Genomic DNA, 27,986 nt, shown 5'->3' on the forward strand with positions numbered 1-27,986 from the left:
GAGACAGGCATTTTGTGAATACCCTGCAGCAGAGAAGCCAAAGGACAAAAGCACAGAACTGAAAATGAGAGAGAGACAATAACTTCCTGAAAAGAGGGTGAACAGGAATATGAAAGGAAAGCACCCTTCAGGTGCAAGGACACCAGAAAAGCCAGGGGACAGTAAAAGTGGAAACAGGGTTTAAAGAAAAGACATCCGAAAATGAAGAAACCCTGATAAAAGTGTTAAAGAGAGATCCAGAATAGGCCTCCAAGACCCCTCTTTTTGAGCAGCCAGAAACATTCTGGAACAGAATCCCTTTTTTACTTGGGAAGGAGGGACAGGCTGAATAGCTCCCTGATCCACAGACCCAAGAATCTCTTGAGAAATGGGGAAACTATTCTCGAGGGAGGTGGGGAATCCCTGAAAAAAGGGGGACAGATTTCTACATTGTGAAGCATCCCTGAGAAATGATGGACAGAACCCAAGAATCTAAAGTGATGAGCTGCCAATTTATAAGACATATGGAGAGATGACGGGCTAACTGAACCTGGCAGAGGGTTAGGGGGGCAAAATGTTTCAGAGAGGCAGGCTTGTCAGATAATGGAGACTTCTGGGCCACAGAAGCCTGAGAAAACTTGGCAGGAGGAACTTGCCTACCACCCTTCCATGCCTTTGAAGGCATTTGTTTGTGGACACATGCAGACCTAATAGGATAGTTCCTCTGAAACTTAGGGATGGGGGAACACAAAAATATGTTTAAGATAGTACAAAGGTTTACCCATTTCATTGAAAAGACTTAACATATCAACAGGAGCAGTCCCACAGAAATTTTTATTATCCAAAAGAGCATCCAAAATCTTGGCTTTAACATCTTCAGGTAATAACTGCAGATGAAGCCAAGAACAATGCCTCATAACAGATCCAAAGGCTGCAGCCCTGTAAAAGGCATCAGTAGCATTATAGCTGCACCTGATAAGAGTGGAAAGCCATCTGAGAGGCAGAAACCACAACAGAAAGAGCAGAGGACTTTTTTTTTCAGAATCAGAGAGGTCAGAAATAACCTGACAAGCCTGGGCAATCAAGGCCAAAGCATACCTGGTTGTGTGGGTCTGGTAATTACTGGCACTAAAGGCCAAGGTGGTTGTAGTATAAACCACCTTTCCAATCCTCTCCACAGCTGTACTACCCTTACCTGAAGGTAAGAGCTTGGCAGAGGGAAAATGTAGGCTTGTAAGAGGAGACTGACAACAGCAGGATACAAACAGAAACTGACAATCCTCAGGAACCTTATAGAACCTGTCAAGTTTCTTAGGAGCAGGGGGCTGAGAATCCAGAGTCTTAGAGATGGCTATAAAGCAACCAACACAGGAACTGCAAAAGGTTTAGGTAAGTCTACCTGAAGCAGCTCATAACACCTCTTCTGAATATCAGACACCTAAGAATCCCACTTAAAACATTCTATCATTCTGGCTACTGTGTCCCCGAAAGACAGCTCCTCCAAAGCAGAATCAGGGCTAATTGATTTCCCTTCATCACAGAAATAAACCAAGGGAGAAGGCATCTGGGAAGCATAGGACAAAGATCCTTTATCTGACTGCAAATCCTCATCCAAGGAATCAGGTTCCCTAGATCTTTTGGAAGGAGTTGAAGTCCAAGAGGGAATAGGCATAGAAACCCCTTGGGGAAGCTTCAAAGCTATTAGGGCATTGAACAGGCCCTGAGTAAACTGACATTCTCTTTGTGGGTCCTTAGGATGTACAGAAGAACGTTTAGCCTTTTTTCTTTGCAGGGATGTCAACCCCAACACCAGAGGTTCAGACCCCTGACAAGATTCAGGGTACCCAGGACCTCTTCTCAGACTAAAATCTGCAGAATTCCTCCAGGACCCTCAAAGATAATCATCCACTTTTCCCTTGTACATTTGGAGCAGACACCTGCAAAGCCTCAGAGGATGTGCAAAAGGAAGTATCCATGCCGACCTCCAAAGGGATTATGGCAGAGGAATCCAAAACTGACACCGGATGGTCTACAAAGCTTTCATCCACTTGTAGAGATACATACAGTGGAGGCTGGATAGCCAAAGAATCTGGCCAAGACTTCTTGGCCTGCTTAATGGTAGAACCTTGGGGTTAATAGCTCCCATCATGCTACCCTGGGCGGACTGTTTTTCAAGACAGATCTTCAGAGAAGAGAACTGGCTCCTAACAGTCTTGGACACAAATGCCTTAAAAATACTACAGGAGGTATGGTTGTGGGAAGCACCCAGATAAGAAAATATACTGTTCATGATGATCATTATGGGGAATCTGCCCCCCACACCATTTTCCCTTTTTGGATGACATGAACTCCTAGTAACCAAAAGATAAGACCAACAGGAAAAATAAAGACCTCAATGGGGCACTTATCTGATGGCAAGATATTCAGCACAGGAAAGGGCATTCAGACAAACGAGAGATGACGGTGTTAGGACTGGTGGCAAAGAAGTTCAGGGTAACTGCTTCCATACATCACCTTTATGCCCTATGTTCCATGTGGGAAGCATAAGTTTGACATACGGTGCATACAAGCTCTAAAGGCTTTGGTATACTGGCTGAACGTTGGGCTTTTCTTGGCAGGAGATCTCAAAGGTGAAGAATACCACAACAGTAGTATAGAAGGACTTCAGATTTCCTTATTGAAGAGTTGAAGAATAATCTCCCAGAGTCTCAAACTCTCCACCCAGAGAAACTGTCCCAGTTTAATACCAGACTCCCAGGTTGTAAATCAGATTCTGAAAAAGAAGAAAATCTTTCCTTGCAAAGAGAGGGGGCAGACTCAGCACTTGAGTGAAAGGCTTTAAATAAACCGATATTAAAGTCCGACCAATCCCCTTTATCTGTACAAAGGAGAAGAGTATAAAAGATTAGATCAGATAAAATCAGTTTACCTGGCAGATCTAGGAGAATCTCTTTCTGATGTGCCCCCCCTGTGGAAGGAATAAGGGCACTTCATTGAAGTTTCAAGTAGAAACAGAAGAACACTCATCCATTTACCTACTTAACTGAATTAACAACTTGAAACTTCAAGACATCTTTATTCCTCACAAGGGAAAGGCATCAGAGAATCTCCTAGATCTGCTAAAAGTGATTTTCTCTAGACTAATCCTTTTTTATCTTTCTTGTCAGTCCTGCAACCTCTGGGTCTCAAGTGGGATACCAGACCTGATTATCTTTCTGGATTACATCTATTTCCTTATCTGTACAAAGAATTGTTTAACTTTTCTTTTTTTCCTTTTCCCAGGGGACTCCCCAGGAAAAAGCAGTGGTCTCAAAGGATGACACACACCCTAGGAAAGAAACTCCTCATGGTGGGAAAGCAAAAGAACATCACCTGCTCCCATCCATGACACAGGTAAGTGTGTTTTCCCTTACCCAAGCAGGACACAGAACATCCACAGAGGACGTGCCTATTTTACCAGTCCTTAGTGACTTCCCAAAGAATACAACACAGCAACAAAGAGGAAATGAGTAGTCAAGGAACTCGAAATGGCCACAGTAGGTTCATAGGTTCGTACTAGGCTATCAGCCCTAGGGCCTATACAAGCCTAGCCATAACAATTCCCTGGCTATTTCTTCCCACATTATTTACTTTCCTGGACACCAGTAGAGTCACTTGCCCACGTCCAAGACAAAAATTTGGATTTAACCAAAGTCTCCTTAATACCTTTTTTCTTTGTGGTGTGGAAAGGGAACAATCAAACTGCCAAAAACAAGGTAGTTTAACTTGTGGTTAGTGGAGCTTTGGTGAGCTGAAGTAAAAATGTTACATAACCAAACAAACTAATACTAGCCCATAGCAACCACTTCTGACAGCAATCATTATCCCACTGTACTTTACCATTATCAAACCAATCAGAGTTCAATGCTCCCTTTGGTGTATACCTCATCAGGCACATGCAGCAACTAGAACGACCACAGAGGTTCCTTATTAAAAGGATACAAGGCTTAACAGACTTGGCCTTATGCAGAGTGCCTTAAAGCCCTTTCCCCTCTACTCAGTCTCCTATATAGAGTGCTGAGGCGTGAACTATGCCTGCCTTACAAGGTATCCACAAACTCCACATTTATGAATCTTCTACATATTCAAAAGTCAAACTGTACCAGAAATACAAGGCCTACGGACCTGAATTTTGTCTGTGACTAAAACAGAGCATGCTGGACAAACAAATACATGTCCCAGAGACTACCCCTCCTATGGAGCAGACTTCCCATTCATGTAAAGTTGAGTTCATTTATTAGCCAATTTAAGCACAGCCTAGACCACTGGAAGGTGACTAGGAAATTTACACTAGGTGCAACACCCATGTCCCTTTATGGACACAGGTAGCTTATAACTGTCTAGCTCTCATGTCATGATTCGTTGGGAAAATTACCTAGGCTTAGAAAGGCCCCCTGGGTTGTTTGTTAGCTAGTAACAACCTATGAATTTATGAAGTGATAATTTGCACTAGAGTTATAGAAAACCAGACCTACTGTCTACAAGAAATAGTCTAACAAGCAATTATATACAGTAGAGTCTCGATTATCCAAACTAATTGGCACCTAGGGTAGTTTGGATAATCATACTGTTTGGATAATCAAACATATAATTGAACCGGATAAAAACTTCTAAAATCTTGTTTTTTCTGCATGCAGGGAATACACTTTTCAACCATTCAGTGATTCCAGTGGATAATAAAGAATATTTTTCACACGAGTGGGCTACAAGCACAAAACAATATGCACAAGCGAATACATACAGCATTTACATATTCAGACTTTATTTTTCCTACCCAAAAACTTTGGAAGGCTGCATTCAAGATAATAGACTCTCTATTGTAAACAAACTAATCAAGTGATCATAATCTGAAGTATTCAACTTTAATGACAACCCCCAAAATCAGTAGGATTAGCTTCTAGCTATCATTTCTGTACAAAAAAATAAAAGTTTTCCTTCACAGAAACTAATTTGAAAAGGAATTTCCCACAAGGAACCCTAACCAAGAAAAAGTCAGAAAGTACAGTTGTGTACACTTACCGTAAATGTAGATGTTCGAGTGTACTCACTGTTTCAGTCATCACACTTGGGTTATCCTGCCAGGGGTATCCCTCAGTCGGACCGAATACCAGAGGCTTAGTATTTCTGCGTCGGTTGCTGTCACTCCGGGACTGATATCAGGTCGTCAGTGGTATAAAATCAGGCAGCCGACGCCATTACATCAGTTTTTCTTGCTCCAACTGTCAGGAGCCCCCAAAGAGGGAGCTAGGTTATAGTGGAAGAACACCACCAGTAGAAAGTAAATACCAAAAATTATTTATTTTATTTTACATTTGTTGACCGGTCTAGTCTAACTGGATACATATCCATTTTCAGTAGAGGCCCGGGAAGATAAGCTCCGATGAGAACAATAACAAAATCATATATACAAAATTGATGTAAACAAGGTACAATGCTATTACATTAGTGAAACTAATCCAAGAGGTTAGACGTTGATACCATATAGCAAAAACCGCAGGTATAAGTAGTATCATTCAAATGCAGTTTTAATACATAGTATATAGAGGAGAAGGCAGCTGATTATATAAAATATATGTATGTAAATATGCAGGTATTAGTATCATTGAAGTGTAGTTTTAATACACAGTATATAGAAGAGAAGGCAGCTAATTATGTACACTTATGGTATTTACATTAATAAAATACAAGATGATGTAATTAGTAGTATCCAGAAGTAGAATGTCAGTTGTACTTAAGAAAAGGGGGTAGAGATTACTGAGAAGCGGAGGGTAGGCTGGACCTAGTAGCAGGGATAGTTGATCAGTCAGGTTCAGTACAGGGGCATAACCAGTGTGTTTTGAGGAAAAGTTTCAGTTTGAAGTGATAAAGAGGGAAGTGAGGAAAGGTTAGTGGGGAGAAGGTTCCAGCATTTTCCAACAGTATTAGAGAAGAGAGTTTCCAGTCCTGTTGTTTGACTTACAAATATTGACAAGAAGTTTGTGGGATGAACACAAGGTCTTCAAATTTTTGTAGGGGGTGGTAAGGGTAGATAGTATAGGGGTATTTGTTGCATGGTGAAGGGTTTTATGGACAATGGTCAGTGTGTGGAATTTAATCTGATTTTGTAATTCCAGCCATCCTAGCTATTTTAGATTATAACAGTGGTGGGGGGTTCTAAAGGGGTTGCCTGTGGCAAATCTGGCTATGTTACTGTAGGTGGTTTCCATTTTATTAAGGTTGTTTTTGGATAGATTTGTATAAATAGGTGAGGCATAGAGGAGAGTAGAGATTAGGTGGGTATGAGCAACAGTTATTCTAGCTACACGAGAGAGGAAATGTTTGATCCTGTACAGAGAGCCTAGTTTTCTATTAACAGTTTTTATGGTGTTGTTAATATGGGTGTAGAAATTAAGGTTATCTATGGTGATACCCAATAGTTTGTAGTAGCATCTGGGTATATGAGAGTACCATTATTGGATGTGACTGTGAAATCTATTGGGGGTGATTTATGAGTTGGGGTAAAAAGGAGGAGCTTAGTACATTGTGTGAACCAAAGTTCAACTGTGTTAAACACCTTTTGGGTAAGGGAGTTAAGTTCTAATATAGATGTGGCTGAGCATATCAGTGTGTGGAAACATCTGCATATTGTATGCATGTTTGTTGAGGGATTTTTAGGTGAAGGTCACTGATAAATACAGAAAAACAGAGATGTCCTAGTATGGACCCTTGAGGGACACCAAGGTTAATGGGGAGGTTGGTTGATAAAGTGTTGTGCTGGAGTACTGCCTGTTGTCTGTTATCTAAATAGGACTGGAACCATTTTAATGTTTGTGGCACTAGTGACAGGGATTTAAGGATATTTATAAGTATCTGGTGGTTAACCATATCTAAAGCCTTAGACAGATCTATAAACAGTGCAGAGGAAAGTAAATTGAGGTTACGTTTTTTGTTAATGCAATCAGTAAAGGAAAGGAGGGCAGTAGTAGTGCTGTGGGAAGGTCTGAAACCATGCTAGCAATTGGAAAGTAAATTATTTTGGATTAGGTGGTCTAGCAATTGCTTGTGGATACATTTTTCCATGAGCTTAGCTAAGTGAGAAAGAAGGGCTATGGGACGGTAATTGGAGAAATCAGTACAATTTCCACCTTTTTGAAGGGGAATAATATGGGAGACCTTCCAGAGTTTAGGGATGTTTCCTTCAGTGATGGTTCTATTAATGAGAATGGAAACGGGACAGGCAATGGATTTGGCTGCTATTTGTAGATATTCAGTGGGTAGTTGGTCTGCTGAAGGAGAGCATGGTTTTAGTTTTAGAAAAAGGGTAAGAATATATGTAGTTGGGACTGGTTGGAAGACAAATGGAGGGCTGGGATAGTGTTGGACTTGGATAAAGTTAAGTTCTGAGTTTATAACTGACTAGCAAGAGTTTGAATGGTTTCAGTAAAAAAGGAATTAAAGGCATTGGCAGTTTGCATGGGATTATCCTGGTCAGTGCCTTGTGGGTTTGGTGTGATGGATTGACCTGTGTGTAGTAACTGGTTAATATTTGCCCAGAACTTTTGTGGTTTATTATGGTGATCCTACTGGAACTGTAGGTAGTAGTTTTTTTTTTGTCAGACAGTATAGCTTGTTTAGTTTTATTTCTCAGTTGTCAGAAGTTTTGTTGGTCTACAGGGTTTTTGGTTAAGCGGTATTTAGCCTTATACTTGTTTGAGGTGACTGTTGCTTGGTTTTGTTTTGAGAGCCATGGGGCGGATTTAGTTCTCATTCTGATAGAGCGGGTTGGTGCATGGTGGTCTAGTATGTTTAGGAATTTAGAACTAAAGTGATTAACAGCTTCATCCAGTGGGAGGTGTTTCAAGGGGGACCAGTTGGAAGAGATCACGGTTAAAGGTTTTTTTGGTTATTACAGTCTTAAAAATAGTTGGAGTGGGTAGACTGGTTTTACGCCTGATGATATAGGTAACTTAGTGATCACGAATATCATCAGGGAGGGTTCCAGCTTCATAGGTTTGGGCATGGTTATGGAGCATCCAATCTAAGGTACTTTCCTTCTTATTAGGCTTGTTAATCCTGGTGGGAGAAGTAATGGTTTGCTTAAAACCAAATAGGTTAATATGGGTGGTAGGGTGGCTACTGCTACAGCTCTTCCAATCAATATTAAAATCTCCTACGATTATGGTTTCTTGGGGTAAGTTTTGAGATAACCAACAAAGGGTATTTTCTACAGTGGTAAAGTTGCTACCAGGAGAAAGATAGATACAGATTATATAGATGGATTTGAATGTGTTAAGTTGAAGCTTGGTAATAAGAATTTCAGCACTAGAGTCTTGGGGTGGTTTGTAGTCATAGGTAGTAATTTGTAGTCTTGATTTAAATAGGATAGCTATTCCACCTCCCTTTTTAGCTGCTCTATCTAGTCGTAAGATATAACCAGGTGGGATAATTTCATTGTCTTTAGTTACAGGTTTTAACTATGTTTCTGTTAAGCAGAGTATGTCAAAAGACTAGACATCCAGGAGAGCATGAAGTTGTGCAATCTTATTATTTATGCAACGTATATTGAGGTGTGCTAATAAGAGTGAATTTGGTGGTTTGGTGAGGGAGTGAATTGAAAAAGTGCTTGGGTCGAAGAAGTGAGTGGTAGCTGAACTTGTTGGGTCTGGGTTAGGGTGAATGTCTCCATCTTGTAAAGATAGTAGTATTTGTAGTCTAAGATTTGGGAATTTGTTATATAGATTGACGTATTTTCTGGGATTGTGAGAAATCTATCTAATGTGGACTGTCCTATGGTATTTTGCTAGTAGATAGCTGGGTGTAGATGTAGTGTTAAAATGGTTAGTGAAGGTAAGTAGAGAAGGAGAGGTAGTTAGCCTATTGGGGTAGTGAAGGTGTGGATGTAATGGGTGTCCATAAGAGGTTAATAAGTAATAATTGTTAAAGGTGGTAGAAGTGTGAGTATGAGTAACCTTTGTAAGTGGACTGGGGAGTGTAGGTTACACATTTGGACGGATAGGTTATTAGGTTCCTGCTATATTCACAGGGTTATACCTGGTGTGGAGAGATATAGGTGGTGGGTGAAGATAGGGAGTGGTATGTGAATAGTGGGAGTTGGAGTTAGTTGGCCAATGGAGATGGTCTATGTGATTGTTGGTAGTGGGAAGGGGTGTGGTTAGGTAGTATAAGAGTAGAACCAAGGAAAGGCGGCAGCAGGACAGTGTGAAAATGTATCAGTATGGTGAAGGTAAGTACAGAGGGAGGTAATCAGGCTGGTTAGAGGAATGCTTAGGCGACTGTATTGAGGAAAGAGTGGAGTGAAAGTCAGAGGTAGGTAGGACTATTAACAAGCAAGTGAAAAGACTAGATATATGTTATGTTAAGAGAGATTGTGAGGAAGACAGGTTATAGGTGGGTAAAGACTGCCATCTAGTGGCCAACTCAATTATGTAGAGTGAGGAACCACTATAGCAGGTAAAAAGGTACAAGGAAAAGATGAAACGGGATGAGGCAGGTATGGGGGGTTTTGGCTGCAGGCTTCTCAGGCCGGGGTCCTATACTAGCTCCTAGTAAGTGGTAGAGCAACTTTACATACAAAATGAAGTAGGAATAACTCCATATAACATACTTTCGTTCAATTCCTTTCCTGTCAATTCTGGGAGAAGGTAGGACTCTCCTGTTGGGGAGAGTAAGTCAATCTGGGAATAATAGAACCTGTGACTGGTCTTAGTTGTCCAGGACGGCAGGGCCGGTAGGCAAAACAGAGTAGGAAGAGGGGGAGAAAAGCTGGAGAAAATAATGAAGAGAGAGATATCTGTAATTCAAATATGGGGGTATTTATGTGCGATCCCAGTCCTGATTAATTCCCTACTTCATTAATTCCACCTCTGGCTCGCAATAGTTAAGCTGTACTAGTGTCTAGTTTTGTGAGCTACTTTTTGATTATTTCCCCACTGGATTTCAAATGTTATTCTGTAGTAGCATATAAATTTGTGGGCTATGTTTCAATTAATTGCCCACTCGTTTCAATAGATATGTTGTACTAGTATCTATGTTTTTGAGCTTTTTACCTTTGTGGCTCCCACACCAATAGACTCACAAAGGGCTTTATATGCTGCGTGCTGCCCTGACATTTATGTTTTAGGTATGTTTTAGCAAAGGAACGTATAAACTGCTAGTTGTCTACAAATTAAGCTGTTGGCATGTGCTGTGTGCAACACCTATGTTTAGTCGCTAAAGAAGTGCTTGGTAGCATTGCACTACAACTGTTCACAACTGTGGTAACTGTTCGGTTGCTTTACATTTTCTATTATCTGTTCAAAACTGTGAAAGCATGCACTGCGTTGGTCGCTAGACTTGTTCCAGACCTGTGATAAAGCTTAGAACTTTGCTGCATTTGCCTATGGTGCACTATTAAATTCTCTACTTTCCCTTCTACGTACTCCCTTTCCCTCATTTCTCTTTTCTCTACTTTCTCTCTTACGTACTCCCCTTCTCTTATTTCTCTCTCCCTTGATAACTCAATACTTGTACCCACTTTCTCCTGTCTCTCCCTATTCCTGCATTTAATACTAACTGAATACACAAGACTTATGCCCAATTAACTATACATTTATTATACCTTTACCTTACAGTTTTCGACCCTGCTGAATTATTTTCCACCCCAGGTGTCCCCCAGTCCTCAGCATGGCTTCTCGCCTGTGAAAGAACATCTCTAAAGGACTCCTGCTGCACTTCATTCATAGTCATATTAAATCTGTGCTTCAGATTTAATTTCAAAGTGTATGTACTTCACTGTATTTTAGCCATCATTGTCTCCTTGTGACAATTTTGTTCAACTACCCGGCGTGCAGCAGCTAGCAGCCTACCACTGATTTTTGGTCCCTCTCTCTACCTTCCTAGTCCCTTTGCGCTTCCCCTGAAGTCTATGAGTTTTAGTCTTGTAAATACCTGATTTGGCCTGTAGGTGGGCAGCATTTCCTTCTGTTTCTCTGTACCTTAATGTATAGCAATACTTTTGTTTAAATAACATAGCCCTCTTTCCAACCTCAATTTCCAGCCATCATTCCCTTTAAACACTTCTCTGCCCTGTTCAACCTCTAGTCTCTAGCAAACCTCTTTGTAACTCAAATTCTGTGCGCCTTCCCTATAGTCTACTCTCCTCAGCTCTGTTTCCTCGATTCACCGATACACTCTCTGCTTCTCCTCTGCTTTGGCTCTACCCGCTCTGTTCCCCCTGCGGGCTCACTCCGCTCCCCTACCCTACACACAATTCCCACCCACCCGCAGTGGTCCCAACCTTATACCTCTCTAGCCACTCCCACATCTCCTTTGTCCAATCCCAACCCACATCTCATTTAAGGTATTCCTACCTTTTTAAAAGCACCCCTCCCACTTTATAGCATACCTCACCTATTCACACTATCTTCAACTTCTTCATTACAATGTCTATTTCACCCATATCAGCATACTAAAATCCCGACTCCTATTCTCCATTCTTCCTTTCCTTTTCCTTCCCTATATCTTAACTGCTTATGAACATCTTAGCTACTCTAATTTACACCAACCCTCTAAACAAAACATCCCTACCAGATTTGTCAGCCACCCTTAAACACATTAACATAACATCCATAACCAACTATCTCCTTCCAAAGTATCATAGAGTTATCTATATTACCTATAAACACTACCAAGTCAAGAGAACTCATAACATACTGAATCTTTCCCTAATTCACACATTTAGACTACACCAACACCTCCTACTGGATGGTGACATTCATCGCAATCCTGGCCCTACCAATAATGTTCTTCCTAACCCAGTTAGACCCTCTCCTTCTTCTTTTCACACCCCTACAAGACCTCCTAACTTCCTCTTCATAGCTCACCTAAATTTACAAAGTGCTCTACTGGATGTTCATGACTTTGACATCCTATGCCTTACTGAAACTTGGTTAAAACCAGCAACCCAAGACTATGAAATCACCCCACCAGGATATAGTATTTTAAGAATGGATCGCCTTAAGGGTGTAGCCTTAATTTACAAATCAGGGCTCCAAGTTACCCAACTAGATACTCACCCAGCATCTCATACCAATACTGAAATTCTCATCTCTAAGCTACAACTAAACACTAGTAAGTACATCTACATTATTTGGTCATATTTTCCTCCAGGTAATAACATTACACCCCTAGGAAATCTCCTTAGCTGGCTTTCCAATAACTATCCCCAAGAAACCATACTGCTAGGCGACTTTAATATAGACTGGAATACCTGTAATACTGATAACCCAACTAGCCACATAAACCTACATGGCTTCTCCCAAACTATCACCTCACCCACTACAATCCATAAACCTACCAATAAAGAAAGTACCTTAGATTGGATTCTAATACACACACACTCCCCAACATATTTGTCAGGCATCCTGCCAGAAGACATTAGTGATCACTCACTAACTTATATAATTAGACAAAAAGAGTAATACTCCTTACCCCTCAACTTTCAGAACAACTCGCTCCAATAAACATTTTAACCCTGAACACTTCCAAAATGAACTTAGTGTGTGTGACTGGTCACCCCTAAAACACTTCCAGCTAGAGGAAGCAGTGGCATACTTCAATTCCAAGTGCCTAGAAATCATGGACTACCATGCCCCCTCTTGCACTCTTAGAAATAGAATAAAAACTGTTCCATGGCTCACAAAGGAAACTAAGCAAAGAATTCTATTAAGAAACAAATTCTGGGCCAAATGGCAAACTTCTAAAGACCCATCTGATCATTTAAAATTTAAAAAACTTCGAAATTCTACTAAAGCATTAATATTATTAGATAAAATAAACTTCTATTTTCAACTTCAACAGACCAATCAACACAGACCACAAAAATTCTGGTCAGGTATCAACAGACTTCTACATCCAGGCAACTCTAAGACACGAACCCCATCACGTATTTCCCAAGACACTCCCAAACAAATTGCTGATACCTTTAATATCTTTTTTACTGAAGCCATCCAGTCACTTCCTAACTCTCTACCTCCTGTATCCTCTAATCTACCCACCTCCTTAACTCTCCACCTACTTTCCAACTACAACCTGTCCCTACATCCCTCATCTGCAACCTTCTTCAAAAACTCAAACCTTCTACCCCCTCTGCTGACCTCTTACCTGCTAAATATCTGTAAATAGCAGCTAAAGTTGTAGATTATTCTATTTCTATCCTAATAAATAGAACCATAACAGAAGGTACCTTCCCCCATCCATATGGAAAGTCTCTCATATAACCCTCCTACACAAAGGTGGCAACTCAACAGAACTTTCTAACTTTCGTCCAATTGCCCTACTCCCTCCCACAGATAAAATCATGGAAAAATGCATTCACTGTCAACTGTTGGACCACCTTCTCCAAAATAGACTATTAGCTAGCTCTCAGCATGGCTTTAGACCCTTCCATAGGCACCACTACTGCCCTCCTATCATTTTCTGACCACATTAACAAAAACCGTTACAATAACACCCTCTCCTCTGCAACCTTTATTGATCTCTCAAAAGCATTCGACATGGTTAACCAAGACCTACTGTTGAATATTCTTAAGTCCCTCTCACCTGATACTCAAGCACTTCAATGGTTCAAGTCCTATTTAGATAAAAGGCAACAAGCAGTGCTTTGGGACAGCAGTCTACCCACCCATCTTCCTGTCACCATTGCTGTACCCCAAGGTTCTATTCTAGGCCCTCTTCTATTCTCCATCTTTATGAATGATCTAACTATAAGTATCCCCCAAGCTATATGAATACAATACGCAGACGACTCCACATTAACATGCTCAGCTACAGATCCATCTGAACTGCAGTCCCTCACCCAAACGGTGTTTGAACTAGTAGAAGAATGTTTTTTACAGCGTTGTCTTCTCCTTAACCCCAAAAAGACTAAACTATTGATCTTTACTCCTACACAAAAGTGCACCCCAATCGACCTCATTATTAAATCTAATAATGGCACAATCATATCTCAAGACACTACCACCAAACTCTTAGGAGTAACTACTGACCACAACCTTAACTATGATACTCATATCAATACTACAATAAAATCAGTTAACTGAAAACTAGGCTCCCTCTATAGAATTAAATCCTTCCTTACTCCCATACCTAGAAATACTATTGCCCATACCCACCTTATCTCAACTCTCTTCTATGCCTCTCCTATATACACAAATCTATCTAAAAGCAACCTCAACAAACTGGCAATCTCCTACAATAACATTGACAGATTTGCTACCAGCTCCCCTTTCAGAACCCACCGCTGCCAAAATCTGAAGCAACTGGGTTGGCTGGAACTGCCTAATCAAATTCTATTCTATCTGGAGCATTTCTCCACGGGCCTCCGCTGAAAACAGGCTCTGTGGAACCTAGTCGGACTTTCCCAGTCAACAAATGATAAATAAATAAAATAAAAAATAAATAAATTCCACCAACTGATTATTGCCCATAGCACCCTTCATCATCCATTTAATATACCAATTCTCACGAGTCTAATCAGCCCATATAAAAATCTCACAAACCTACGCTCAGCAAATAAACTACTAGTATCTAGACAAAAAACCCAACAATAAAGCAGGAGATTCCCTTTTCTCTAACACTGTGGGAAAAAGATGGAACCTTCTACCTGTTGAACTCACATCTCTTTCTTCAACTGCACTATTCAAAAAGAAACTCAAATTATACCTTACAACCCACTGGCTGTGTTCTTGTACGAACCCTGACTAAGATCTCTCTTCCTGTTATCCTAGATTATAGCACCAATGTAATACTAACTTTATAGCCACTTTAAGACCACTACCTTCTTAGTTAGACGACTTATACCCTTGAAAGACTATTGTTATTTTACTGCCTTATAGCCAAGTCACTGCCCTTAACTAATTCTCCCAGTCTTGTACATATCTATTCTATTTTCCTGTGCCTTATTTATAACTTTCTCTTGTGAATCTCCTACATCCTTCTGAATACTCTTTGCTTCTATTTGTTTGGTCAACTACTCAAAAATAAAAAGGATTTTCTATTTTTTTTTATTTTGCTATTTTTTCTATCATGAATGCTAAATTACCATGTAAGACCTGTTGTGTCAGACAAGTGAACTGTAACCGGAGTTGTAATGTTTTGTTTGTGCTTGCTTTTTATGTGGGGCTTTTCTCCCCGGGCCTCTACTGAAAATGGACAATTATCCAGTTAGACTAGCCCAGTCAACAAATGTAAAATAAAAAAAATAAAATAAAATAAAAAAAAATACAGGTATGATAAAACAGAGGTTTACAGTTTAAGCAGCTATTGAGGATCATGCACATAAAACAGGTTAGGCAGTACAGAGTATAGATAAAAACAACATATATGCTTCAGATACCATTCTCTACGCATCCAGTCATCAAAGCACTTTTACAATAGGCCTAACAAATAATGTAACAGTTGCTGTTAAAGTTGCATAATTCTTTAACTAGCTAAGTAGGGTTGAGAGTATCACAGAAAAACTTGCTTTTTCACACAGATAAAATCTTAAAAATTAGGCAGGTTATCCAGTAAAAACCCTTAAACAATTGGACTGGGTATAGGCACACATTAAAAACTACACTGGGGCGGGGCACAGCTCAGTCTATACGAGCGAGCAATTTGCTGGTGTTAACCTTTGCGATACCTAGTATAGTTGGGCTGTGAAAGGGGTTATCCGATCAACATGGACAGTTGGGACACGTATTTGGGTGAAACAGGATTACTATTTTTGTATTGATACATTCATGGTGTATTTAATCCATTTAGAGTGAGAGTGATTACATTACCCTGTTTAGTTCAGTATAACTGGGTAGATACACTCGTTACACACTAATGCTGCCGGTGAGGAAAAGACGCTAATTGTAGGTAATGCATTGAATTTAACAATTCAATTCAGCATGCCCTTTCATGTAAGGAGAGAGGAAGAGAGACACAGACAAAGGGGATGGAGGGTGGGAACCAGGACTGCAACAGTGAATACACTCAAACATCTACATTTATGGTAAGTGTACACAACTGTACTATGTTTTTCGTGCTTCACTGTTGCAGTCATCATTCTTGGGTTGATTCCCAAAGCTGAAGAAAAGGGTGGAGGCAGTCAAGAAGATTGGGGGCTGGCTAGGATGCCCTGCAAGACTGCGGTGGCAAAGCCTGCCCTGGATTTGGAGAAGACAGGCAGGTGGTAATGCTTGGTGAAGGTATGAACAGAAGTCCATATTGCAGCCTCCAGCATGTTCCTGATGAGGACCCCACTGAGAAAGCTGCAGAGGTGGAGGTTGCCCTGGTGGAATGCGTCCTGACCCACATTGGGGGCAGTTTCCCATGTTGTTTGTAGCAGAAATGGATGCAGTGTGCTATCCATTTGGAGATTGTTTGTTTGGATATGGCGTTGCCCTCTGCCCCTGCTACGAAGCTGACTAGCAATTGGTAATATTTTTCTAAAAGATTTAGTAATATCCAGACAGTATCTGAGCTGTCTTGTGCACACCTAGAGAGTGCAGAATCCTTTCCCCCTTGTTTTTGTGGGTTAAGGAAAAAGGTGGGCAAATGAATGGACTGGTTGAGAGCCACACTGGACACCACTTTAAGCATGAAGGATGGGTTAGTCCTAAGGGAGACCCTGCCAGCATGGAAAATGATGAAGGGCTCTACAGCCATTAGTGCTTGTAGCTCTGAAACTCTTCCAGCTGAAGTGACGGCCAGAAACTAGGTTGTTTTCCAAGACAGGAATTTTAACTCTGCTGAACCTGCAGGCTCAAAGGGGGGTAGGGTGAGCTTTTTCAACACAAAGTTAAGGTCCCAAGCTGGGGTAGGAGCTCTCCTGGGTGGCCTTAAGTTGTTAGCTCCTCTTAGGAACGGTTTGGTTAGAGGGTGTAAGAAGAGAGGTGGCTCTGTGCTGTAATGAGCAGAGATGGCAGAAGCATGAATTTTAATAGAAGAAAAGGATCGACCCCTGTGTAGTAGGGTCTGCTAGGTAATCCAGGATGACAGGTAGGGAGGGCTGTGCTGTTTCAGCTCCCTTAGCCTGGATCCAGGTGCAAAACATTTTCCACTTGTCAACATAGGACTTTCTACTGCTGGGGTATCTGGCCTCACGTATAACATCCAGGACTTGTTTGCTTAGGCTGGCAGCTGGAGGAGAGGTCAGGGAATAAGCCAGGCTGCCAGGTTCAGGGTCTGCAATTGTGGATGCATGAATTCTCCATTCTTCTGGGTCAGGACTGTTGGGATCTGAGGCAGGGGTGACAGGCTGTGCAGCAGTGGGTACCAGTGCTGGCTTGGCCAGTCTGGGGCAATAAACATTGCCCTTGGTTTTTCCTCCCTTGAAATGAGTGGTAGAGGGGGAAATGCACAGACTGAGAGGTTTACCCATTGGAAGGATAGAGCATCCACTTTCCAGGCCTTACTGTGAGGTTCCCTGGTTAACATGCTGAGCTGATTGGAGTGGGAGGTAACAAGGTCCACCTTCAGGGTGCCCCATTTCTGGGTTACAAGGTTCATAGGTAGGTACTAGGCTATTGGCCATAGGGCCTATATAAGCCTAGCCAAAAAGGTACCCTGGCTTTCGCCACCCAAGAAAATTATTTTCCTGTGTCCCTGTCGAGCAGAGCCACAAAAGTGATCCCCGGGGTGAATTTCTTATTTCCCATCCAATCATCAAGATTTTTCTTGAAGACTGCTAATGAGGAGCTCTGTCTGATATAGATAGTTAGTCTGTTTCACAGTATGGGAAGTCTCTGGGACAGGAATCTATCCCTCCAGCATGTTCTGTTTACTGTGGTGACAAGGTTTAGGTCCCTAAAGTGTGTAGCTCGGAGAGACTGGGATTTCTTTAAGTGGAGCATGTCCAACAGCACTGGGTTTGACATAGCATTGTATGTTAGGCAGAGATTGCCTCTGAGTAGGTGATATGAGACACAGTAAAGCTGGAATTTTTGAGACGGTCTGCGTAGGGCATCTGTTTGAGGCCAGTAATCCTCTGTGAGGTAATTCTGTGGCCTTTCCAGTTGTTGTAGATATCTTGTGAGTTACATACCAAAAGGGGCATTGTGTACTCTATAATGGGTCTAATGAGTGATGAGTAGAGGGGGACAATGACCTCTTTTTCTGGATGAGAAACCTTTTGTGATGAGGTGTGCCACGTAGAAGGATTTCCTGACCACTGTGGCAATGTGATTATCAAAGGAAAGACTACTGTCCACCTGTGTCCCAAGGTCTCATCACACTGTGTGTGTTAAGTAGACTACCACCTATGTGGTAGTTCATGGTTACAGAGTTTTTACCAAAGGGGATGACAATGCACTTTTTGGCATTGAGCTTGAGGCCATGGCTTTGACACCAGGCATCCGTCTCAGTGAGGCCCCTTTTGTAGGATGTCCACATCGTTAGGAGTTTTGATTATGGCTCCTAGTTTGCAGTCATCTGCAAACTTCATTAGCCAAAGACGTTCTGTGTTAGCCTGTACTCCAGAGAAGTAGATATCAAACAGGAAGGGACCCAGGACTGACCCCTGTGGTACTCCACTTGTCACTGGTCTGAAGTTGGATTTGGAGTCTGCTACTTTCACAGTGTGGGTTCTGTCAGTGAGCCAGTTGGAAACCCATCTTGTGACATAGGGATTTATACCTAGTTTAGTGAGTTTATCTATAATTCCAGAGTGGGGGATGGTGTCGAAAGCCTTAGCGTGATCTAGACAGGCTGTGTGAACCACCTTACCCTCATCTATAGCTTTAGTGACTGCTTCAAAGAAATCTATCAGGTTTAGGAGACATGATCTGCCTTTTAAAAACCCAAACTGTGTGGGGTCCAGAGTTTGGTGATTACCAATGTCTTTATGAGTTCCATGATGAAACGTTCCATGGCCTTGTAGACTAGGCTCGTCAGGCTAATGGGGCAGTAGTTCCCGGGGTCCGTCATGGTTCCCCTTTTGTGGAGTAGGATAACTGTCATGGTGCACCATTCAGTGGGCACAAAGCCTGAGGTGAGGCTATGATTGAACATGGTACTTAGGTGGGGTGCCAGTTCATTCTGTAGTTCGTGTAGAATGCAGCCCGGGATATTGTCAGGTCCCATGGATGCTGTGTTCCTGGCTTTGGAGAGTGTTTTTTTTTACCTGTGCAGCCGTGATTACAGGAACTTTGTATTCTTCCGGTATATAGATGGGTCCTCTAGGGGGTGAGGGGGAGGTAAAGTTAGCACTGAACCTATCTGCCATGATGTTGACAATATCACTTGGTTCTGTACATTTAGTGCCATTGTGCAGTAACTCAGAGCAGATCTGACTGTTGCCATTGAGATTCTTGACATAGCTATAGAATGCTTGCTTTGTTGTTGTCTTTAGAGTCAGTGGCCATTTTCTTTTTGTAACTAGCTTTGGAGGATTTTATGAAAGATCTCAACTTCTTACTGAGGCTGACCAGGGAGTTTCTCCAGTCATGGGATTTTACTCTTTTGAAAAAGTTTCTTTCTTCTGTTGTAGTGTTTGTTTATGGCAGAGGACCACCAGATTGGCTTACTTTTTTTTGGAGGATAGCACGATACATGCACTCATGTAAGTGCTTATAAAGTGCATTGGTGTAAGATTCAGCAGTCGTACGTCTATTGTCCGTCTGCACGGGTGTCATGAAGTTTGTCACTTCTGTCTTAAGAAGTGTAAAGTTGGCTTTGAAGAAGTTTTTTATGGTGGTTTCCCTAATGGGGGGGTGGGGGCGTGATGTGGATGTATAGGGTGATTAGCCTGTGGTCAGATCTGACCGAGGAATTGACCTCTTGTATGGAACAGCGGTCGCCCATGTTGGTAATGACCAGGTCTAGGATATTGCTGCCCCTGGTGGGGGTGTGAATAAGTTGATCTAAGGCGTTGGAATTTATGAATTCCAGAAAACGTTGAGCAAAAAAGTTTGTACACGAGTAGTTTTCCCAGTTAATGGTGGGGTAGTTGGAATCGCCCATTATTAGGGTGTTTGGTTGTACCCTAATATTTTCCAGTGCATCAAAAAATGAGGAGTAGGAATCCTGGTGCATGGTGGAGGGTCTGTAGCAAGCTACAATTTGGATTGTGGTCTTGCCCAGAGTTAGTTGCACTTGGATAATCTCGGATGCGTTATGCTGTGCAACTAGCCTGGAGGTGTGGATATCATTAATGAATATGGACACGCCTCTGCCTTTAGTGCTTCGGTCCAGGTTAAGTGGCTGAAGGCTTAAGTTTGTATGGTCTAGCTGCCACTCGTGTGGGTTTAGCAGGTTTCTGCTTAATTTGTCTAACACAGAGTTTAGGGGGTCTGGCAGGAACTGTGCTAGCAGGTGTATTTGCATGGCTGAGGCCATGTGCCAAAGGGTCATGGCGAGCCTGCAGAGAGAATAAGAGTGAGTCCCTCCCTGCTTGTTGATATACCACATCACTGTGGTGTTGTGTGTTTTGATCACTAGAGGCCCCATGGAGAGTAGGGAGTCCGAAAGCTGTCGGGGCGTGCTGAACAGCTAGCATCTCTTTTTGGCTGATGTGCAGATGTATTTGATTTGGGCTCCAATGACCCTGAATACATCTGCTGTCCAGGTGTGCACCCCAGGCACAGTCTGATACATCTGTGGTGCAGGTCTGGCGGCATAGGGTTGCTAGAAGTGAAGTCCCTTGTTGTGGTTACATACTGCTGCCCACCAAAGAAAATCTTTTCTTAGACAGGGTATCATAGGTATGATAGTTTCCAGGTCTTGAGAGTGTTCACACCAAAGGCTTTTTAGGTACCACTGTAGTTTCCTCATATGCAGTCTGGCATATGGAATGAGTAGAATGCAGGAGGCCATGAATCCTAGAGCTTGCAGGATTTTCCTTGTGGATAACTGGGTTCTGGTGGCTAGTTGAGAGAAGTAGCCTGTCAGGTAGGCTAGTTTTTTCTGGAGTAAGGAATGTCATCTAGGAAGCTGTGTCCAGGCTTGTTCCCAGGAATACAATATTTCTGTGGGGATTAGTTTTGATTTCTTTTTGTTGATAGTACACCACCAGGGAGGTCAGCAAGTCCTTTACAAAGGTCAGGGCTGTAACAGCTTTTCCTGTCTGCCTGAATCAGGCAATCGTCTAAGTAGGGGTAAATTTGAATATTTCTTTGTCTGCAAAAAGCAATGTCTGGAGCTAGGCATTTTGTGAAAACTCTGGGAGCAGTGGAAAAGCCAAAGGGAAGCGCAGAGAACTGAAAGTGCATAGATCCTGCCCTGAAACGTAGATACTTCATGCAAGATTCCCTGATTGGGATGTGTAGGTAGGCCTCTTTTAAGGTCTAGGGTGGCTAACCAAGCATCCTTGAAAGCATAAGAAGCTGCTGGAAGGTGAGCATTTTGAATTTTGGTATCAACAGAAAGGTGTTTAGAATGGATAGATCGAGAATTGGGTGCCAGGTGCCCTCTTTTCTGGGTACCAGGAAGAGTCTGGAATAGAAACCTTGGCCTATCTGGTCTGCAGGAACATGCTGTACTGCCCTCATGGAGAGCAGGGAATGGACTTGCTTTCTGGCCTCTGCCCACTGGTTTGGAGGAAGATCTAGGAACCCTTTTAGGGTTGGCAGAGTGTGGAAATAAAATTTGTATCCCTGGGACACTATGTTGAGGACCCATCAGTCGTTGGTAATAGAGGCCCAGTTGTTTGCATAGGAGGAGAGTTTTCCTCCTAGGGGCACAAGCAGGTGGGCAGAGGTAAGGGGTGGAGGTGTAAAGTCATTGTGAGTTCTTACCATAAGGGGGTGGCTTAGCACTCCCTGCTTTTGAAAAGGAGGAACTCCATTGCTTAGAACTCTGCATTCCCTGGGACTACTGTCTGGGGGGGGGGTCTGCTTCCCCTGGGTCTTGGCTGAGCTGGCCTGGAGGGGCAATGCCTACTGAACCTCAGAGGCTGAACCTGTAAAAAGCCTATCTGCAAAGATTTAGCTTTTTCTTCCATCTTTTTTCAGACCTCTTCTGTCTTGGTGCCAAACAAATCATCTTTGTTCAATGGTGAGTCCAATAATTTTGATTTGACATGGCTTGGCAAGGTCTGTTCCTTAAGCCAAGCATACCTTCTAAGGACAGAAGCAGTGACTGCTGCCCTGCAAGATGCTTCTAGGGCGTCAAAGCCACATTGCAAGATGTGCTTAGTAACTTGGCTTGCAGAATGCATAAGCTCTTGTAATTCTTTATTTTCTGCACAAGCAGGAAAGGAAGATATTTTCCGTTTGCGTTCCATGGTATGCTGATGATATTTCAGCATGTGGAACTGACAATTTAGTGCTCTAATAGCAAGAGTTGCAGAGGTATATACTTTTTTACCCCATCTGTCTAGAGCTTGGGAATCCCTGTCTGAGGGGTGGGATTCTTAGCTGAGGTTGCTTTAATTCCTTTAGGACCATGGGAAATGACCTCTGGGTCAGCAGTAGGATTTTTGAAAAGGAATTTGAGAGAGTCAGGGACTCTGTAGTACCCGTCAGGTTTCCTGGGAGCATGAGGAAGAGTGTCAGGAGTCAAAACTGGATTCCATAAAAACATCATCCACAACATCCAGGACAGGAGGAATGGCTAAAGATCTGTGCTGTGGTAAATCTAAGAATTCCCAGAGTCTCTTTTTTGACTGAGGATAGTCCTGACATTCCCATTGGAAATGCTCCCTTAAAGTATTGTAGGGTTTCACCAAATGAAAAATCCTCTGGAGGAGAGGCAGAAGGAATGGATTCCTCTGCATCAGAATCCTCATAAGCAAAGAGGGGGTTGCATGTCTTCATATTCAGAAACCTCACAGTCACTGGACTCCTGTTCAGATAAAACTACTGGGGACAAGTCTCTTTATTCTGGAAGGGGTAGCCTGATTTCCCCTAAGGTCTTCCGCCATATTAAGCATTTGAGATTGAGGCATGGAAGCAAGTGCCTGAGCTTGGGTCATCATTTTTTTTAGGCGTAGTTCGTACCCTGGTCTTTAGAAACTCGGTAGTTTTAGAAATAACTGAAGATGCGAAAGAAGTTGTTTGTGTCAAGTATCGTTAGTGGGAAGAACTTCCTCAGAAGCCGGTGCCTGTTCAGCGGCTCCGGACCCATCCAAGGTAGAGACATCCACAGGATCCTTACTCGAAGAAGAGTCTCGCTGTATACCGACTCTGAATGGGTCTTGATAGCAGCCTGCGAATCCACAGAAGCGGGCATCAGGGGCTACAAAAGCATCTCACTGAGGACCAGAGAACTGACGACTAGCTTAACGGAAGCATCGGCGGCAGTTTTGGACCTGTGCAGTCTGTCTTGTCTTTATTCTTACTTTTTTGGAATAGCAGTAGTCGGATGGCTTACCAAAGCCATATCGGAATACAAAGACCGAGAGCGAAAATATTTAGATGCAATAAGGGCCCGGCGACATAGTTCTGGTGTTGCACAAAAGCGACAGTGAGGGACATCATGGTCTGGGCCTAAACAGGTGACGCAGTAAGAATGGAAGTCTCGGTGTGATATTTGCTTTCCACAGGCTAAAACAATTAACTTTTTCTGACATCGGTTAGAGCATGTAAAAAGGATCCCCAATGGGGTACTTAGCCTTAGAAGACTTCAACTTCAATTTGGAAACGAAAACTAAGGTAGTGGCTGACTGGTACTGTTGCGAACTGCTTCGGGTTCCTCGGCAAGAAAGACTGATATAATGGTATCGGCTGCCTGATTTTATACCACTGACGACCTGATGTCAGTTCTAAAGCGACAGCAACTGACAGAAATACTAAATCTCTGGTATTCAGGCCTCCAGAGGGATACCCCTGGCATGATAACCCAAGTGTGATGACTGCAACAGTGAAACACGAACATCAGCTGTAAGCCGCTACTAAAGCAGAAAAGTTGGTAATAGGTTTTCACAGAAAACTTTTCAAACAAAAATAAAATGTTGTGGAAAATAATCTCCACTGGGGGTGCTTACCTGCCCAGCCCTGTGAAACACTATGCAGCTAGTAAGAAAGTTCAGAAGTGTGGGTGCCACTGATTTCAATCTGCTTTCTTTGTATAGTGCAGGGGCCAGGATGTAGTAAGAAGGTTCAGTAGTGTGGGTGCCACTGATTTCATTCTGCTTTCTTTGTATAGTGCAGGGGCCAGGATGTAGTAAGAAGGTTCAGAAGTGTGGGTGCCACTGATTTAATTTTGCTTTCTTTGTATAGTGCAGGGGCCAGGATGTAGTAAGAAGATTCAGAAGTGTGGGTGCCACTGATTTCATTCTGCTTTCTTTGTATAGTGCAGGGGACAGGATGTTATAAGAAGGTTCAGAAGTGTGGGTGCCGCGGATTTAATTTTGCTTTCTTTGTATAGTGCAGGGGCCAGGATGTAGTAAGAAGTTTCAGAAGTGTGGGTGCCACTGATTTCATTCTTTCTTTGTATAGTGCAGGGGCCAGGGTGTAGTAAGAAGGTTCAGAAGTGTGGGTGCCGCGGATTTAATTTTGCTTTCTTTGTATAGTGCAGGGGCCAGGATGTAGTAAGCTGATTTCATTCTTTCTTTGTATAGTGCAGGGGCCAGGGTGTAGTAAGAAGGTTCAGAAGTGTGGGTGCCACTGATTTCATTCTGCTTTCTTTGTATAGTGCAGGGGCCAGGATGTAGTAAGAAGGTTCAGAAGTGTGGATGCCACTAATTTCATTCTGCTTTCTTTGTATAGTGCAGGGGCCAGGATGCATGAAAAGTGTCCCTCCTAAAACTCTGAAAGCTGGCTGGCTTGATCGTGGCATAATATGCACCATATAGCTTAAGCTAATACAACAGTGATCTAATGGTAAGCATCCACAGTATGCATGTATTTTACTACCCAAAGAATGGCATCTTTGCACACAGACAGAATGTAGTGTTGGCTGTGGGCATTGCATCTGTACTGACCTGAGTTTTCTGAACTTCAGGTTCGTCTACCTGGACATCACGTTTCTGAGTGGGTTTCCAGGCATTTTCTGACTTTTTCAGCTGGACATCATCCATCACTAAGACATTTGTAAGGATTTTTCTTTGGTCTCTTCTCTGGCCCTGCTGACTCCTCCTAGGTCCAACATTCAACTGCAATAAAAAAAAAGAAGACACTGATGGGGAAAAAATAGCACACCATTCAAAAATCTGTTTACACAGCATCACTAAAATTAATAAAATTCTACCTTGTTGTTAGTACACAGGACTAAGTCTATGAGCTTCTTAATGCACTGCTTCATGCAGGCCAAGGTTCGATTCCCTCACCCGCCAACTGAATTACAATACGACTAGAGTGCACTTATGGATGACTCCTGAAACGGGCATGTGTGTTTAGTAGGCTTACCTGGTTAAATAAATCCAGTAATGTGTCATCTTTAAAAAAAGATCTGTTTCAATATTGTTATACAAATGACAGGAATAAAACAGTACAGTTGCATTATGCATGTATCATAACTGCAGATGTCCTGAGCACGTATGCTGCAGTACACTAGCCATACAAAGCCAGACAGCCAACCCTGACTTAGAGCTCATCACCATACTTCCTGTAGGGTAGAGTGGATGCCCTTCCAACCTGGCCATAAGGATTGTCAGTCCTACACAAAGGATAACTGTCTGCAGTATAGTTGGCTCTTTCTTGCCTGAGCAATATAAAGATTTATGGTGTGAAGCTAGAGCATGGATAATCCTGGAAAAATGTTTATTATCTGAAGCCAGATCACGGTCAGTCCTGGTGGAGTAACACAACCAGAAGGCTTTCTAAGCTGCTTCTCCCAATTTTGAGACAACGTGAGGAGGATTAGAGAGGGAAGGCAGCAAAGAAGGCTGACTACAGTACCCACTGTAACACAGGAACGCCCACAGTAAGGGTAGGGAGTATGTCTATATCAGATTCTCTAAGAAGGTACATTTTAATTTTTTTCTAAATTGCCGATTTCTTACACTATGCAATTTGTTTTTACCTGTTACTTTGTACATTCTCATCACTATTCTGTCCTGGAAAAGGTACCGTTGTGTGCACTCACCAGAAACGCAGATGGTAGAGTGTACTCACTGTCGCAGTATACAAAGTACAGTTGTGTGCACTCACCAGAAACGCAGACGGTAGAGTGTACTCACTGTCGCAGTATACAAAGTGCAGCTGTGTACACTCACCAGAAACACAGACGGTAGAGTGTACTCACTGTCGCAGTATACAAAGTACAGCTGTGTACACTCACCAGAAACGCAGATGGTAGAGTGTACTCACTGTCGCAGTATACAAAGTACAGTTGTGTACACTCACCAGAAACACAGATGGTAGAGTGTACTCACTGTCGCAGTATACAAAGTACCGTTGTGTACACTCACCAGAAACGCAGATGGTAGAGTGTACTCACTGTCGCAGTATACAAAGTACAGCTGTGTACACTCACCATAAATGCAGATGGTAGAGTGTATTCACTGTCGCAGTATACAAAGTACAGCTGTGTGCACTCACCAGAAACGTAGATGGTAGAGTGTATTCACTGTCGCAGTATACAAAATACAGTTGTGTACACTCACCAGAAACGCAGATGGAAGAGTGTATTCACTGTTGCAGTCATCACATTTGGGTTATCTGCTTGCAGTAGCCCTCAGTCGGCCTGATTATCCAAGTCTTGGGTCCTGCGTCAGATGCAGTCTCATCTTCCATGACGTCAGGTAGTTCAGGGGTATAATGCATGCAGCCGACGCCATTACATCAGTTTTTCTTGCCCCAGATGTCAGGTGCCCCCATAACGGGAAGCAATTATATATATAAGGTTACACCTCCAGCAAAAAAAGCAAATACACCAAAAAGCTTTAAGCATAGCAAACAAGAACAGAGGTATAGTCAAAAGAAGTCAGGGGGCTGGAAGAAGGGGAACCAGGACTGCAACAGTGAATACACTCGAACATCTACATTTATGGTAAGTGTACACAACTGTACTATGTTCTTAGTGTTTCACTGTTGCTGTTATCACATTTGGGTACAGTCCCAAAGCTAAGGATGGGAGGAGGTAATGAGACAGCATTAGGACCAGCTACAAGGCCCTGCAAGGCTGCAGTGGCAAAGCCAGCTCTGGATTTAGAAAAAAATTGGCAAGTGGCAATGCTTGGTGAATGTATGTACAAAACTCCAGGAAGCAGCAACTAGGATGTCCCTGGTAGGGACACCTCTGAGAAAGGCTGTAGAGGTAGATGCAGCCCTGGTTGAATGATGTCTTATCCCCTGTGGGGTAGGTTTTCCATGATGCCTATAACAGAAATGAATGCAGTGGCCTATCCACTTAGAAATGGTTTGCTTTGAAATGGCCTTCCCCTCTGCCCCTGCAGCAAATGCAACCAGCAGCTGTTAAGATTTCCTGAGAGGTTTAGTCCTGTCCAAGTAAAATCAAAGTTCTCTGTGCATGTCCAAGGAGTGCAGTATCCTTTCCCCTTTGTTCTATGCATTAGAGAAGAAGGTTAGCAAGTGAATGGACTGATTAAGGGCCACACTGGATACCACTTTGGGCATGAAGGAGGATTTGGTCCTGAGGGATACCCTGTCCGCATGAAAGATGATGAAAGGCTCCACTGCCATGAGAGCCTGTAATTCAGACACCCTTCTTGCTGAAGTGATGGCTAGAAGGAAGGCTGTTTTCCCAGAAAGGAATTTCAACTCTGCATTTGAAGATGGCTCAAGGGGAGGTAAAGTGAGCTTTTCCAGTACAAAGTGAAGGTCCCAGGCTGGGGTAGGGGCTCTCCTGGGTGGCCTTAAGTTTTTGGCCCCTCTGAGGAACTGCTTCAGCAGCGGATGAGAGAAGAGGGGTTGTTCTGTATTGTAATGAGCTGAAATGGCTGAGGGATTAATTTTGATGGAGGAAAAGGAAAGGCCCTTGTGAAGCATCTCAGTTAAGTACTGAAGAATTGGGGGCTGCTGTGCCCATCCCCTGAGTTTGGCTCCAGGAACAGAATATTTTCCATTTTTCAACATAGGATTTTCTAGTACTAGGCCTCCTTCCTTCCAGAATGACTTCCA

General features: G+C 42.6%; 1 protein-coding gene across 7 annotated transcripts in view; it reads right to left on the reverse strand.

Annotated features, from left to right (window-relative positions):
• Positions 1-27,986, reverse strand: part of EIF4G3 (eukaryotic translation initiation factor 4 gamma 3) — a 3,593,176-nt gene that overhangs the window by 1,707,774 nt on the left and 1,857,416 nt on the right. For all 7 annotated transcript variants that reach the window (XM_044063163.1, XM_044063168.1, XM_044063165.1 and 4 more), the window contains one exon: positions 24,887-25,057. In XM_044063163.1, the coding sequence (XP_043919098.1) occupies positions 24,887-25,057 (171 nt within the window). The remainder of the gene's footprint in view (positions 1-24,886; positions 25,058-27,986) is intronic.

The sequence above is a fragment of the Protopterus annectens genome, chromosome 2.part1 (genome assembly GCF_019279795.1).
Source record: "Protopterus annectens isolate FY-2018-M chromosome 2.part1, PAN1.0, whole genome shotgun sequence".
Classification (NCBI taxonomy): domain Eukaryota; kingdom Metazoa; phylum Chordata; order Ceratodontiformes; family Protopteridae; genus Protopterus; species Protopterus annectens.